We start from the raw sequence: 17298 nt of genomic DNA, 5'->3' as shown, positions 1-17298 counted from the left end.
TGGCCTTTGCACTTCCTAATTGGAAAGGGTGGGCACAGATTTCTGGAAACTGCTGTGTAGTTAGAGAGCATGGGGAGTTACTTTATCAGGCTGTGTTTGTAATTTTCCTTCAAGGCAAGCACGATCTGAGGGTGCAGAAGACACCGATGGCTGAGACAGAATTTCTCCCGCAATTAGCTCTGTAGGGCATGTTACTGTCGACAGTGCCAACTCAGGGGTTTCTGTCTATAACGGAGCTTTAATTAGCAGAACTGGGAATTCTTACCAGGCCTGACCAGCTCAGCACTGATGTCTTTATCCAGAAGCGTGGGAGTCCCTGTCATCCCACATCCTGCTCACAGAGCTCTGATGGGACAGTAAATCACCAGTGAAGTGTGTTTGCAATAAAAAACATTGTATTATTTTGATGCTCCACCTCTCTGTGCTCTACCTAAGATACTTTCAAACAACGAAACCCCTGAAGTCTTAGCTTCGCAACTCCTGTACACTTTTCAAGTTATTTTTATGTTCCAGACAGCTATTCATTGATCTCTTATTATGGATATATTTCAGTAGGAGTTTGAAGCTTGATGGATCTTTTAAATCCACCAGCTAAGTCTTTGTATATTATGGCGTTATCGTTGCCAGGTTCATAACCAGGACATTTTGAAATTCTAATTTAAGAAGACTTTTTTTTAAGAAAAGGTTTGTTATATTTGGTTTGTTAGGATGCCGATTTAATGCATTATCTGTAAATGACTGCAACATTCACAATGGTGTTTTTTAGATTTAGGTTCTAAGAACACTCACATAACCATGAAAACGCTACTGAAATGTGCTTTATTCAATATCTTACCCTGAAATGTTAAGCCAGGTTTTCCCAATTGGCACTGTTTTCCCTTATACAATCATGTAAAATTTACAAAATGCAATGAAAATGTTATTTTCACTGTTTGAATTGCATAAATGAAGTTCAAATTTGAAGAGTATGCCAATAGGTTTTGTATTGTACATGCCTGAGAAGTATGTAAAACACACCAACATGGTTTTCTTTAACATTTACTGCACTGTTTAAATGTCAGAACACATGCTATGCTAGTTAGCATTCACAATAACATCACCCACATATAGGATTCGGTGTATTGTTAGCCTGGTTGTCGACACCTAAATTCCCACCAGCATTTACATTTCTTTAGCGGTTTAAATTAATATTTTAATGAATGAAGTAAATCAAAACTCAGTCTGATTATGGTGGCAAAGTTTCCTTGTATTCAGAACACAAACTCACCCTAGGTCAAATGAAAATCAGATGCGTGGCAAACGTAACCTTTGCTCTTCTTCCAAAACTTAAAGCAGCGACAGGCTCAAGTGACACTACTAATACGAATTCTCTGACCTCCTCTCCCATTGTCCTGTTTCGAAACAGACTGTGAGCATTCAACGTGTCTGGCCGAGTACTGAGAGACTTTCTCACAGTCACCTCATTTGCATTAAATTCATACTGAGAGGATTTGTATTTTTTCTTCCTCACGCTAACAGGAGCGATTGGGTGACCTCATACAAGGTCATGGTGAGCAATGACAGTCACACCTGGATAACACTGAAGAACGGCTCAGAGGACATGGTGAGTAACAATCATGGCAATTAGAAAACTAGTGTCCATATATCTAAGAAGTAGGCATTTAATATCAGGCTTTTGAACTCATTATTACCCCTTCATAGGGAGTCGTGTTTAGTATTTCCCATGTTGGCTGGAACATCATAAAAAAAGTTATTCTTGCCTAAGAGCAATTTCAGAGAAACATTTAGATCTCTGCTTGTCTCCGGGCTTAATGAGCTGGAAGGCAGTAGTAAATACTGATGATCCTCAAGCAGATGGGAACTTCCTCCTGGCTCATCATCAGAGATACATCTATGCACTTGATGTAATTGAATAGAAACCAAACCCAAAATAATACAAAACAATCTAAAGCAGCAGCTGAGGCATTTGACCAGTAAAATAATAACCATATGATCCATAAACATGCAGATCAGATGATGTTTTTGAAGAAAATCATATCCTTGCCTCTCTCTACTGCTTTTTACATCCCAGCTAATGAAATGTTGCTGTAACTGTACACTGCTGCGGCAGCTGATGTCACAGATGTGGGAGGTTATGCCCCACAGTAATTTACTCTACAAGTAACAAGCTCCCACTCACTCTCACCTTTAAAGCCAAATGCCAAACCACACTGTTTGTCTTGCAAAATGCCAAAAGGTACAGAGAAGAACCATAATGTTTTAAATGTATAATAAGCTCCCAGTTGTATCACATCCTACAGGTGCATTTGTCTGTGTTTGATTAAGGGTTATGTGGACCCACACAGCATTATAGTGTGCATGTTCTAACTGAATTAGTTATATTTTACATCTGCTGTATGTAGTCCTGTCGTTTACACATCGTGACTAATGTTATTAATCTGTTAGGCTGCACTTTTAATCTCATATGGGACAATGGATGACACTTTAAGCAACATTTGCGTAATTGACAGATGTTGATTAAAAGGCAATACACTAATAAACTACAAAGACACTCATATAATGCAGAGCTACACCAAGGCTGTGTCCATAAGTGTAAAAAAGTGGTCGCCCCTTTAATTGGATACTTTCCTAAATGTAATGGATTCTTCCTTGGCACATGAAACACCTTTCCACCAAGTCTTTCTGTATTCCTGCTGGCAAAAAGATAAACCAACAAATCAGCTAACCAACCAAAAACAATACCTTCTTGGTAAAGTTCAAATAATAAAATAGCTAAAATAAAGTAATGTTCACTTCAAGCAAAAACACTTCTTTAATTACTATCTTGATGAATGTGTTTGCCTCAGTAGATCTTCATTGGCAACAGGGAAAAGGAAATCCCAGTCCGGAACATCTTCCCAGTCCCAGTGCTCGCCAGATACATCCGAGTCAACCCTCGCTCCTGGTTTCGCAACGGAAACATCTGTATGAGAGCGGAGATCCTTGGCTGTCCTATGCCAGGTGACGGGTTTGTATTGACAAAGACACACAAATTATTCCCGACATACAAGGGTTAAAACATCAGAAGAATATATGATATGGGTCTGGTAATGAAGGGAAGCAATCATGCTCTCAGAAAGACATGCATGATGTCAACATAGACGGACAGCATCACTGTTTGAAAAAAAAGAAAATCTGACCTGGTTGTGGTTATGTTTGGAAAAGGCATATCCTGCGCTTGGATTGGGTTAGAGAAAGATTGGTTGGTTAAAATATGTACTTTTAAATATCTAGGGTAGAGGACCTTGATCATCAAGCGCACAATGGGGAACCTGGTTACAGTTAGCCAAACACAGCAGTCATGGGTTATGGCAGGATGTTGCCTGTTGATAGGAAATGGAAAAAGGTCCAATTTAAAGTGTCTTAAAGTCTGTACACCCATGTGTCATGTTGCCAATTTAAAAACTAAAATATTTTTAAACCCTAGAGCCTCACTAGGGAAATGTAGGATTTTTGCCTGTTTCGATCATTTTGGGTTTGTTAAAGCATATGGCATACAAGGATGTTAGTGCTATAATTTTCTTTTTTTTCTCATTTTGGCAGTTCCACCTCATCTCCTTTAATACATCTCTCATCAATGTGTAGCCAAAATACAGACACACAGACCTTTAAGGACAAAGATGTCCCCATGGAAACAAGTTAAAACCACATATTTTGATTCCATGGTCAGGAGAGCATACAAAAAAACATGCATTCTAATCTAAAAGGCTTTATATCTAGAGATCTGGCTTCAAAGTTTTAAGCTATTTTTTAACAGGAGCCCTTTTCTCATGTTTGCCCTTTGTTACACACCCATGCTTTTTATCTAGTTTCCAGCACACATATCGGAGTCTTCGAATACCAAATATACAATGAACATAAGTGGAGGATAGAGAGCAGGTGCTCAGCGTTTATAGTCTCTACGTACTACCTTACATGACTGATCATTCCTTTCCTCTGTACATAAAAATAACTTATCCGCCCGCTTTTATATGTTTTCTTCTTCCCCACAGATCCAAATAATTATTACCACAGACGCAATGAAGTCATAACAACGGACGACTTGGACTTCAGACACCACAGCTACAAAGAAATGAGGCAGGTGAGTCACAGAAAACAAAAGATATCAACCGCCTGCTTATTCAAAGACACCAGGGCATGAAGCAATAAAACATCTTGTGTGAGTGCGAGCCAACACCAGACCACTTGTGTCCTTTGCAAGAACAAAGTTAAGTGAGCGCTGCCAGCCACATGAAAATGCATTAAGCACCTCCTGGGTTGTGTCATTACTTATTCATATAGTTGTCATGAACAGTAGCCTGTGTGTGCCGAGAAGGAGGACAGCTATATTTGTCACTTGCTACACCGTGACTGAGTGGATGTGAAGGTACAAGTGCTGTGAATTACAATCATATATAATGCAGCAGCTCCCCTGTGGACTACATGTGTCCTAAACTGCTGTTATTATTCACAATAAGACTCCAATTAATGCTCAGGAGGTCTGACTCATTGTTAAGCTTTTGTTCCCATGTGTGACTGAATGGATTTAATGTACCGTTTGTTTATCTCTCTGTCCCTTTGAGGTTAATATACACGTCAGACAGGGTGTCCGGCCTCAATAGACTATTTTTTAAACTAAAGCCTTTTCACTCTTGACATTTATTTTCTTCATGCAGGTACCTGTACCCTATATTCCTCTGCTCCACAGCAAGGTAGAAATAGCCCAGTGTGGCTCCTCAAATAAAGTGCATGCCCCATGAGAGGAGTGAAAAGACATCTTTTATATTGCTCAAGGACTTACCTTTTCTTAGAACACCCCTGCTGGTAATATTGTAGCCACTGGATGACTGATACTATCAGAGCGTGGACAGTTTAACGACATTATAAAATAGGTGGGGAAAATGTACTTTTCCACATTCTTTGAATACGAAGATGATATATATAGTTTGCGATACCCTGGTACAATAAACTTTTCTTTAATAATATCATTGGTTTATGTAAAAAGTCACTGCAAGCTAATTAGAACACATTCTATATCGTTCAGTTAGTATGTTTCTGTTAGAAAAATTGTTATTCTACTAAGTGCTGAAAATACTGAAGGTAGTGATTATATCAAGAAGCAGGATGTTATACATTGATCCTGGTAAACACAATCCAGGTATATTTACCAGGGGAATCCTCTGCTTTATTAAATTGGCAGCGAGAATGTCATTGCCAACCTGTAATCCTCTGTGAACAAAACCAGATGTTTGTTTAATGATTTATTTGGTTAGAAAAGTCAAGATTCAGCCCCGATTTAATTAAAAGCCCATCACTCCTGACTGTGTAATGACTTCTGCCGCAGCTGGAAGCACGACTAAACACAGATTTCAGCACAGCTTGTTAGTCTCCTTCCAGCTGCACTTCCTCTTTGTGTCTCTCATGCCCACATGGGTAAATGATAGTGGGGGCTATTTTAATCAGCTCCTCCGCAAGCCTGTCTTCGTAATTACCTTGACTGCTTTTCCACACAGCCCACCCCCTCTTCATCGGTTAGAGTGTTATTAAATAAGATCTGTGACACAGGTTTGGAAATTTGAGATTCATTTTTACAATTTTCTGGTTCCCGAGCATTTTAAATAGAACTACTACAAAATAAAAATACTTGAAAATAAGGTTTTTAAGGTCCCATGTCATGGCCATTTCTACTGATCATAATTCCATTGTTGAGGTTTACTAAAATAGATTTATACTGTGCAATTTTCCAAACTCACATTTGTTTCTCATACAGCATCTCTGTAAAGTATGTGTATTCACCGGTATTCACTCTCTGTCCTAAACGGCTTTTGGAGCTCCTGCCCCCTCGTTGCTGAGATCGCAGCAACGAGCCTCTCGGCGGTACAGCGAGAACAAGCTAAATTCACCCTGAGCACACACAAACACTTACAGCCGAAGTAAAAACAATAAGTGTGGCTTGATATTGAGTAAGAAAAAGGTTTATAACGCTGTGAGAATGGGTCTGCGGAGAGCATTTCTCCGCGATCCCAACTGAGTAGCCCGAAAAACGTTTACCCATTTAAACAGCCGTGGTAGATNTCTAGTTTGATTGATGGATCCTGTACGTGTTTTATAACATGTACAGTCCATGTTAGAAGACGACTGTATTTTCTGTAGATTAGCTATCTCATATGGACAGAATGCTGTCCATATGAGATAGCTAATCTACAGAAAATACAGTCGTCTTCTAACATGGACTGTACATGTTATAAAACACGTACAGGATCCATCAATCAAACTAGAATGTACGAAACTATATGGGCTGAACGAAGGTAGAAACAAAACCAGTGAGTTTGCGTTTCAGGAATGAAAGCAAGACACATCTGTGAGACAGGGATGACTGTCTGAGCTTCTCTTTTATCTCAGCATTCAACTGTTTTAGTGTAATTATGCAACATGAGGACTTATTTGGAATTGAATTATAATAATTTATTATAATCTGACACATTTCTGTATATGTATAGGTTTTGTGAATGATGCTAAACTTCAACCATTTATACATTCTTTATATTTCATTAAAGTTCTTTATTAAAGTTTAGAGTCACATTAGGTTCCTTAAAAGATTTCTGGAAGAAGGTAACTATGGTTTCGCAAACATACACACATTCATCTCCCGAATCTTAAAGTGAGTAGCATGTTTAGATTGTAAAAGGTGACTTGCATTACATTCCATAAGCAAATATGCATGTCTAGGTTTACTGTTGGATTAGTAGTGGAATCTGTTATAAACACATTTCATCAGCCATTTACTTCAAATAAACCTTTCTACTAAAATGACATGTTTAGAGGTGGTCCAGTGATCCGGTATGAATCCTCTATAAGAAAGTTGAATGAATCACAGAAGTGTTGGTGTCTCGAATCTGAAGTGGAAACAAACCAAGCTCACTGGCCACAGGCAACATCTGCTTTCTATGTTGTTCCTCCTGATTTACAGATAATTGTTCTGGACACTATCTCTGCCCCTCTCTGATCCCCTGAGAGGAAGATCCCTTACACACACACACACAGACCAAATAACAAATCCTTTGTATTTTTGGTTTCATGAAACATACTGCCTTTCTTTGGGGATTAAGCTCATGTGTGTGTGTTTCATTAATTGTAAGATTGAGAGTGCAGCCTGCAGAATGATACCGTACACATGCTAATACCCTCAAAGCACAGCTTGCACTCACAGGAAATACCTCTTCCCCCCCAATGCCCCAAAGGTTTGGGGATGTGCCCCTATTTTGACAGCAACACTTTTCATTTCCTTTTTGAGTCGAATACTAAATTACCTGTGAGCTGAAAAGCCAGTGATGGCGGCTGACATCTTATCATGGAGCTTTAATATTAACGAAAGGCAAAATTAAAAGATGCTATCTCTAGATCAGTTTGTATTGCTGCTTTGTGTGGGGGAAACGATGGTTCCATTGAAACTGCCAAGGCAAAGGTGAGTTTGCCCAGGGTGTAATGCAACGGAAACATTTTTGGCAAGCTTGCCCAAGCTAACAACCCACCTGAATGTTGAGACGACCTCTGTGTGGACCGAGGCCGTAGCGTTTCGTGGTTGAAGCGTGAAGCTGGAAATCATCAATCTTCGATGTCTCCAGTCCCATGGGAGGGCATTCTGGGTAACGAGAAAGACAAATTAGCCTGTGATGGTATGTGTGGGATTGCTACAGAATGGTTGCTCCTGAACTTCTGTTTACTAAATAATGAGCAATTTAGACTTTTTACATTATGCTCAAATGTATGAAGCAAAAAGATATAACATATAGATACTCTGTAGACAAAATGCAACGAAGTCAACACATAAACAATGAACAGTTGTATTAATAATATTTTATTGATGAGGCGAAATGCCAAAATTAAAGCAGGATGTGATTGTTATGACTGTTATTAGTGCTGATGTTTCTTCATTCTGCCTCCGAACCAAACACAACAACTCAAGATTGAAACTCTATGCATTTTAATTAATTGTTCTCAAACTTTGCAGCTTATTTGATCCCAGAACAGACAGTATCCAAACTTCAAGCTTTGAATAAAACAATCATTTTAAAACATTTTATACTTCTGTCCGTAAACAAGTTATTATCTCAAAACTTTGGAAATCAAACAGAAAAAGGGGAACCTAACCAGCGTGATGGAGGCTTTGAAGTCTAAACTGCTATGAATTTGAAAATGTGCCACTTTTCATGGATGATTAATGACTGAACACTATGAACGCTTCCTTTTTGTAGTTTTGCAATGTACGCCTATCACAGCCATCTAACTGCACCCTGAATGCATGATTACATTGTATAACTAAAGCAATATTATTGAATGGAGAACATGGGAAATTGCAAAAGCTATACAGTTGCAAACCTGTCAAGCTTGTTTAAAGCCATCGGAAAAAGATATATCATTTGATCAAAGGGAGATATTTCGATAGAAGGTTTCTAAGATTACTGAAACGTCTCTTATACATTTACTCAATGCATGCAGACTGTACTTTGTAAAACTGGTATGCATGCTGGACTGAGAGTTTTCTTTAAACTGACAGACAGCTAAAAACATAATGGTTGTGTGATTGCTCGAAAGCGTTAAATTCCCTTAGAGCACATAAGCAATTTAAAAAATGCTCTTCCATAAAGTTATGAGTCGGATAAATACAATTTAAAAAAAAGATTAAAGCAGCAGAGGCTTGGATATTACTTTTAGTTCATAGTGCGAGTAAAGATTCCAAATCACTGGTTCCTACATTTTCGGATATCTAAAAATGATAATGCCCCCCTGTCTGATTAACATTATGTTCAAACTCTTTGCTCTATTCTGTTTTTTTGAAGTCTCCAAGCCCAAGCTAACACTGATGCCATCACTAAGACCTCATTAGGGTTATTTGGGTTTCTTTCTCATACTTTGCTCCCACTTTCCATGCTTCCATTTTGATTTCTGCAGATTAAGATACTTTACAGTGCAGGCATCCTCCAAGCCCAAACAAAAGGACATATTCAATACAGGAGTCCCAGAATTCAATTCTTTACTAGCAGTGCAGAAGACCCCAATTAGCTGTCATCGATTTGACTTATCATCTTTTAATTATTCCTTGAGTATGGCAATTATCCAGTAACACCCACCAATGCCACAGAAAAGGTTTGGCAGGCATGAGGACGCCTTCAAAGCCCTCTGCCTTTATTTTAGATAAAAAAAACATTCTTAAGAAAAAGAGAGAACTGCAAATCACTTAAGAATGTTTTCTTTTGCTGCTGGAGGGAGTTTGCAGTTCATTTGATCAGATGCCTGTCTTTAAGTGAATGCAGAAGCAGAGTTGGTGTTCACTAAATAGAGCTCTTTGTGTGAGATTGGCTCATCCTTTACACAACAGTAAATGTCGACAAGTAAGAGCCAAACAGTCAAATCAAGGTTCGTATGTGAAATCCTAGCAGCTCCACGGCTCTTTGGTTCAGATTATTCTGTATGCAGACTTTCTGGATCGCATTTGACTTTCAGAGCAAGAATTTCCGATTGGGCACTGGTCTGTGTTTCTTCATGCACATGCTGCTGTCATACAGCCAGGACTGCCTTCCGAGAATTAACACCCAAAAGTCTAACACACACAATGAAGACAAAGAAATATTTGTTTAAAGTACTGTCAATCTGTACTTTGCATTTACAGGATTTATGCATATGATCTTGGACAAAGTATATATTTTATCCACAGGGGAAGATGGCTTGGATGGTATATGTTCCAGCAGCCTGATATGTCTGAGACTCTGAAGACCGTCAATCACATGCACCGGGATTTGTAGAACAGCCAGAAAAAAGATCAGCATCCAAAATCCACACATGCATGAGACAATTTATGTTTGGTGCATAAAGCAAAAAACATAACTTGAGAGGAAATTAAATCCTGCGCTAAAAGTGAAGCATTAAGTTGATTAACAAGCCAGTTAAGGCAGTATTCACAGTAGCGCTATATAGCAATAAAGAATATACATTACGGTGTGTCCTGTAACTGTATAGTATCTATAAAGCACACACACAATCTTCTTGTATCCCTGTTTTCCTATATTTAAAATCCTTTTTGCACAAAATAGGAACACCCGGCCCTCAGAGGCAAGGCTTACAGGACAACATTTAAAAATGCTGATGCCTGCCATGTTGCAAAGCCCTACATCTTTTTCAACCATCTGAATGCAATCCTTTGCAATAGGACTCACACATGATACAACAATAATGTGTGATAGAAAAGTAATAGCAGTCAGTCAGGGCCTCATGTGTTCCTATCTAGGCCACTTGCCATGTTACTGCTGAGGCTTTGCATGAAAAAAAATAATCTTACTTTACATAAGGTGGTAGAGTATTACAAATGTGGGTGTATGATAGATTATGTAAACATTACATTAGCTAAAATTAGCTAAGCATAAGCTGGTCATAACAGACCAAGTTAAACTATAGTATTAAGTTTCTTCGTACAGCGTGTTGTATTGATGACGAGTTCTGCATTTCAATTGTACTTGTTTTTTCTTTTTAGCTCAAACTCTCTCTGCAGCTTGACTGTGCGCGTGTCAAACTGTGATATCAGAGCGGAAACATCTTGTTTCAACCCATTTCTGTTACATCCAATGGGAACAATGAATGAGCTGTGAAACATCTGCTTAAGCAAACCTTTCGAATTCTCCCCAGTCTTAGATCCTCGTTTAATGATTTCCCTATTGTTTCGGTATGTGTTGATGTGGCAGGCACTGAGGGTCTGCTACATCTCCAACAATGCTCGCATACTCAAGCATTTGGCAGCTAAATTCATTCTAAAGCTGAGTAATGCAGTTATGGGTGGATGAAAAGTGTATGTTTTTGTACATTTTACATAAGTCAGCTACTACCAGTAGATGCTGAAACAAACTTGAAAACAGATTGATGTTGAGTCAGAGTTTCATCCATGAAAACATGATTTTGGGACCCTGAGCCTTCCAGACCTTGACTGTTTGGGCTCCTTCGTGCCAGGCGTGTCGGCAAGAAGCTCCCATTTTCCAACATGCAGGAATATCCAACTTTCTGCTACCATTCTCAAGTGCCAAATTAAAAAAGGCAGCCTCTCTGTCTGTCTCAGTAGGTTCCCTACAAGAGCTTCAACATAAACACATCAATTGACAGTTGGCCTCCACAACATCTCCTAACCTCCCTGAATGATTAAATGTAGCTTACCGTTATGTTATAAATGTCTGACAATGGGTAAATACATTTTAACGAGGGCAATATCACCACGTTGAAAGTGGAAAGTCTGAGGTCAAAGCACATGTACGCTGCTCTAAATCACGCTCTCAGTGAAGCGGGTTTAATCTGTCATCTGACATGACATGAAGGCTACAGGGGCATCCTGGTTTCAGTTTAGAAAACACATTGTGATCCATGGAAACCAAACACAATGCTTCATAGGCAAAGAAGACATCAGCGCCTCTGTAGCTTAACTCCACTTTAGAGAGCATCAGCTTATATTGCCAGACCTTTCCTCTCAGGGAAAATATGCTCTCTGAAAAAAGAGCACATGCTCACGGCCCTTTCCAAAATAGTTGTCATCTCTTATTTCCCATCCTAACGGCTCCCGTGAAATCTGAGAAATGATCCAAGCGCGTCTGAGGGACGATTAATTTGTATGAGATCATGAATTTCCCATAACAAGTGTGAGTGTCACCGGTTGTTCACTCACCCTCTTTTATTGAGTTATATTGTCCTTCTCCTTCAGATATGCTGTTTGGGGTTTTCAAGGCACCCTTCTTGGTCTTCTCAGCCTTCTTGTTGGCTGTTTTCACTAAGAAAGGAAATAACATTAATGCAGGAACATACATCAAACTGTTTTCCATTTTAAAGAAGCACATTTGACAGGTCAAATCACCTTTAAAAGTGCTGATTCATTGTTGTTCACAAAGAGAGAAGTGTTGACACAGGAAATAACTAACTTTGGCTGGATTCAGTCCCACACATGTGGAGAGATTCAGGATCTGGGGTCTGAACCAAAAGACAATCTCCGGGCGCAGAGTTTGAAAATGTTTAACTGCTGTGCTCCTTTCCTTCAACTGCAGTATATCTCCAACTCACTTTGGCTAAGACAATGCTCATTTATGATTTGTATAGATTGATACCTTGTATAAGATGACTCGCTTAAGGTTCAAATCAGTCATGGAAGCCCCCTGTACAGGAGGCAGGATGGGGGCAGGGTGCATTGAAGTCAGGCCTGTGCTTTTTATTTGACTGACAGTCAGGTCATGATAGACGGCACCTAATAACAATCCTTCTCACATCTGAAAGTCTTTATCGTCGTCTCATTCTAGGGACAGGTTAAGTCTGCAACAATGCTCCAGGCTATGTGGTTTAGCGTAAGGGATATACTGTAGAGGGAAATATGATTTAGACGTGAAAAACAGATAATAATAATAATAACACAATACAAATAAAAAGCAGATATCCTCTTCTTCTTAATTCAAACCACTTAAAGCAGTACAAATCACTCAAATATCAAAAGTGTCAGAGCTTTGAATTAGGGTTGAAAACCATTGTTTTAAAAAAAAAACACTGCAGTGAATTCAATCTCACTTTCGGATTTAATGAATATTGAAAATGAGTTTGAGTTTAACACTGAAATTAAGGTTTTGTAGTGAAGGGAGAAAAAACTCTCATATTAGACAATGCCACACTATATTTTGGCCTATAGGACCATTTAACACACACATTTATGCTTTCATGTCTGTATTTACCTCCATGTGCAGTGTGATAGAGATAAAACAAACAAATCTTATCAAATGGAAGCAGTGGTTTTTACATATTAGACTCTAATCAAAATCCTTTAGCCCCACCTGCAGCAGGTATCTCTGCTGAGACACGTGAATCCAGATTCCTGGATTGTGAGGTCACGGTCGACACAGCTGCTCTGAATTATCTGCCACCAACCAACCGAAAGCCCTCATGCCTTTTACTGTCCTCCAATCAGCTGGCAGGATCTCAAACATACCTACAAACCTGCAACTGCATGTGCTGAGGGTCCCTTACAGAGAGCTCTGAGCTGCACGTATATGTGGACGATAAGAGCAGAGCTCTGCTGTGTCTCGCTGCTCTTGAAAAACGTGGATTTCACATGTGTTCTGGCCCCTTCATGTAACACAGTCCTGACCTCTGCCGTGGGTGAGAATGCTAATCCCACACAGAAACATGGCTCTGATCTATGCGTACAGGGAGAAGAAGACTACCAGAGGAGGTCACTGTTATTATATTTTTCTCTCTGCACATCCATCACCAGGTGATTTGAATTTAGCTGCTCCTCTGAGGTCTGGGTCGCATTAGTTTTCTTGGAGGAAAAGTATCTTTCAAAACACTAACCTAAGACTTCCAACACTGAAATTTAATTTTAAAGCATAAGCTGATACAAATGAAGGTAATATTTTGGTGAAATGTTGTTTAAGGTTTAGATCCAAATATATCCTTATTACTATATGCATACAATTAGAAATGTAAGTGTGTTTTAGTTTGATAGTGACAATGCCATTTAACATAGTTCCAAAACAGAGCATTAAACTGATGTGTATAGCTATTCAACTCCCTCGTTGGGCGTTTAACTGTACAGTATAATTCCATTATACAGTTTTTAGTTTCAGAAAACCACTGCAAAATGGAAATACCAATAATTACACTTCACATAATACCCATGCACCCACACCAATACGCATTTGCTAATTAAAGTACAAATAGTTAACAAAAGGGGGTAAGCTCTTTGGCCAGCACATACATATCTGAAATTCATTTGATTTCCATTAAATTCGTTTCTGCTCTTTGGCTAAATCAGGAAAGAGGCTCCAAGGCTAGACAGTGAATACTTTTTGGGACAGCAACATATGAGTTAATCTCTCAAAGTAAAGTATGTGAAAGTGATGCCAATGTACAATCCATTATGTTCAGTGCCTGATGATCAGGATGTAAGATTGTAGACAGTACGGGTTCTGTCATGTTTATTTTGTGGGGAAATGTCTTAAATCTTGACGGGAAAAGCTCAAATAATCAGCCATACACTGTCATCTAGTGGCAACACGTACTCATCTGGTTATTGAAAGGTTTTAGCAGGACTTTGTAAAGGTGATATTGTGAAGAACTTTTAGAGAAGAAAAATATTTTCTCAAGAGATGGCAATGCTTTTACCTGCTTTTGAATTAGCTGTGGCTTTATCCGTCTGCCTGCTGCTGTCTGCTTTTCCTTTGGTCCCTTTCTTTGCAGGTTTTGGGCTGGGCGGCTCATGCCTATCAGGTATTGAGGCCACAGGCTTCTCCTGGAACTGGTTGATATGCTCTCTTGTCAGCAGCTCCTGCATGTAGTAATCCTCATCCTCACGAGCAGAGCCATGGCTAAGGTCTACCAGCCCTGCGAGGAGTCCCAGCAGAGCCAGGGGGGTGAGGAGGGTGATGCGCTGTCTTGCCATGACCCGGGGGGATTATCTCCAGCTGTGAGTCCTGATGTCGTCTCCCGAGGAGCCTGCTGCTGCTGCCGGGCTGCGTCCCATCAACTTCTCCCCTTCCTATCCCTTTCCACTCCAACGCAGAGAGTTCACAAAGTTCTCAAAGCGCTCCAAGTCACTGACGAAAGGAGCGGAGCCAGAGGGTCCATTGACGCAGCAGTCTGGGAAAAATGCAGTGAGGGAGGGAGAAACACAGAGAGCAGGAGATGAGGGAGAGGAGAGGGAAGAGGCAGGGAGACAGACAGTGAAGTTCTCCCCTTTAGATGCTGGCAGGTGACTCAAAAAAGAAAAAAACTATTTCTATTATAGATTAAAACAAGTCCAGGCTGCTGACACATTGCTGAGTTATTTTATTAGTGTGGGCATGAGTGAAAAAGGGATGGAAGTCACTCTGGGGATCATACATTGACACATTTGGGATCTGCTTTCATCTCCATCTCCTCCCACTCTGTCTGGGGCAGGCTTTACGATGAGGTAAGTTTCTTCTTTCCTGCGGGGGAATCGACTTAAACTGCTCTTAACCAGTTTTGCAAGGAGAAGCAGAGGCAAGTTCCCTGATCCACGCAGAAGTGTGTTTGAAGTCCAAACTGGCAAAGAAATATGAGTTCCCAAAAAAAACAGTAGCAGTCATCTGCCCTGAAAAGAAAATCACACAGATGTTAAGGTTTAGTACAAAGTGCCCTTTGGGTTTTGAATGGCCTCTAACACTAAATGATATCCCTTTTCTGGGGAGAGTAAATAACTTTACGTCCTCATTTGCAGAGGGTTTTTCTAGTTTTTGCCAGGACCTGTTTGGACTCTGCAGTAATTACACATTAACAGGCTGCTGAAAATGAGTCGAACAAACTCTCTGTGGAGCGTCCGGGCACGTTCCGACAAATGGATGGAGTAATGCCCCGCATGTCACACCTCATCACATCAACGTTGTCTTTCCATCATGACGCTCCTTCTCTCATTATTTTTATTTTTATTTTTTTGTTCTCTCTCTCTCTCTCTCTCTCTCTCTCTCTCTCTCTCTCTCTCGTTACCTGTCTCTGTTCTTAGTTAGGACATTTACGGCTACAAATCACCATCTCTTAGGCTACGTGTGGTAACTACTATTTAAACTGCTGTTCAGTCATGAGGAAGCGAAAAGAACTTCGTTAAAGTCTAACCTTAAAACTTTACTAAGTGCTTTGTTTTACAGGTTTCTATCTATGAATTATGTATTATGTTTTGTTTAACCATGTATTTCCCGTTTGATGAAGTACACAACGGTGAAATTCTTTTGGTAGGTTGTGTAGGTTGGCTTAATTGCACCAAAAAACCGCAAAGCAAATAGAGACACAAACGTTTTCTAGAAGTCTTAAGACTTTTGTTAGGAGATTTTACGGTAATGAGTGGCACATTTGAGACGACGAACCTAAGACCAGACGAACGTCATAAAGGAATGACGTTGGCGTCCTTTCTTATAGTTCCCGATTCCCTTCTTATTTGGGCTATTGTCAGGGTTTGTGCTCATTAATTCCGAACCGACATATACACGATCTAAAAACATTCACGACTCCGGTATTAACCTGTTGTCTTACATGTCATACACTTTTACTCTCAAATTTTGGGACTCGACAAAAGTACTTCGAAAGGAAAGATGTTTATCAATCAAGGATCACTGACTTCTTTTAAGAGTCTTAGGACTGCAAACGAATTTTTCTTAAGGGGAACTCATCTAGAAACACAACTTACAATAATTTGTTTCGTAGAACCGGGAATACTCTCCACTATTCCACTTTACTAATCCTCACGACGTAGGGGACGTTTGGGAACAACAGACGGGGTGATTTGGTGACTGTGTGTCACTCCAAGGCCAGGAACTTTACCACCGTTTTGTGACTTGTCCTGTCTGCCTGACCAAATCTGTAGGAATTGGTACGGTATTAGCGTTAACGAGCAGCTTTTACATCTGGACGGAGGGTCTCCGTAGCGCCGAATGTCAGCACCGGAGTACGTCTAACCGCTTAACGTTGCACTGTGTACTCAAACGGTCAACAAAAAATGGCCACCGTCCCTCCTTTTCCTATAAAGTGGTCTGGGAATCCTGCCAAAGTCAGACTCTCCCTCACCGCTTGAGCTTACGGACTGGCGTGACGTTTTCTTGAGACGGTGGGCACCGGACGGAGCTCGACAGGGGTGGGTGAGGTGTGCTAGGACTAGGGAGTCACCTACACGGACGTCGGAGACGGAGAAATCGTAAGTCTTCGGGAGAAGTCAAAAGTCCACATTTTCAGCCTAAAGGGGTATGGGTTTGTATAAGTTTGGAAAAGACCGCAACCGTTGATAGTTGGGATAGTTCATAATACATTGCTCGCGTCACGTAAATTTAACCCATCCGCCCCCGTTGGTCTCACAATGCCCTAATAATTAGAAAGGAATTAAGTCGGACGGAATCCAACTGTTGTACAGGGTTTCCGGACGTGAATAATCAAACACGTTTACAAGTCAACTTAGGGTGATGAGGAATTCTGAATTAAATCCGAAGTTTCAGAGACGAATCTTTACTTGAAGGTTCACAAACTATATTGTTCAACCTAAGGCATAACTAGTTTGGACACAGAATGAGTTCCCAATCTTTAGATAGTCTTTTTGTTTATTACCAAAAATTAGTTCTGAATGACCGGAACCATAACAGAAGGAACAACTCCGATTTAATCGACTACGTCAGTACAAAACACACACACCTCTCTCCTCTCTCCTCTCTCTCTCTCTCTCTCTCTCTCTCTCTCTCTCTCTCTCTCTCTCTCTCCTCTCTCTCT

At 40.1% G+C, this 17298-nt stretch overlaps 1 protein-coding gene across 1 annotated transcript in view; it reads right to left on the bottom strand.

Annotated features, from left to right (window-relative positions):
- Positions 1–14826, bottom strand: part of LOC104942018 (inactive carboxypeptidase-like protein X2) — a 35335-nt gene extending 20509 nt beyond the window's left edge. The window contains exons 1-4 of the mRNA XM_010767207.1: positions 14197–14826; positions 11720–11821; positions 7544–7660; positions 4049–4101 (exon numbers count right to left, since the gene is read on the bottom strand). Coding sequence (XP_010765509.1) covers positions 4049–4101; positions 7544–7660; positions 11720–11821; positions 14197–14473 — 549 coding nt within the window. The 5' untranslated portion in view covers positions 14474–14826. The remainder of the gene's footprint in view (positions 1–4048; positions 4102–7543; positions 7661–11719; positions 11822–14196) is intronic.
- Positions 14827–17298: the final 2472 nt, after the last annotated feature.

The sequence above is a fragment of the Notothenia coriiceps genome, unplaced genomic scaffold (assembly GCF_000735185.1).
Source record: "Notothenia coriiceps isolate Sejong01 unplaced genomic scaffold, NC01 NC01_scaffold00004100, whole genome shotgun sequence".
Lineage (NCBI taxonomy): Eukaryota > Metazoa > Chordata > Actinopteri > Perciformes > Nototheniidae > Notothenia > Notothenia coriiceps.
This window is presented reverse-complemented; position numbering and strand designations above follow the sequence as displayed.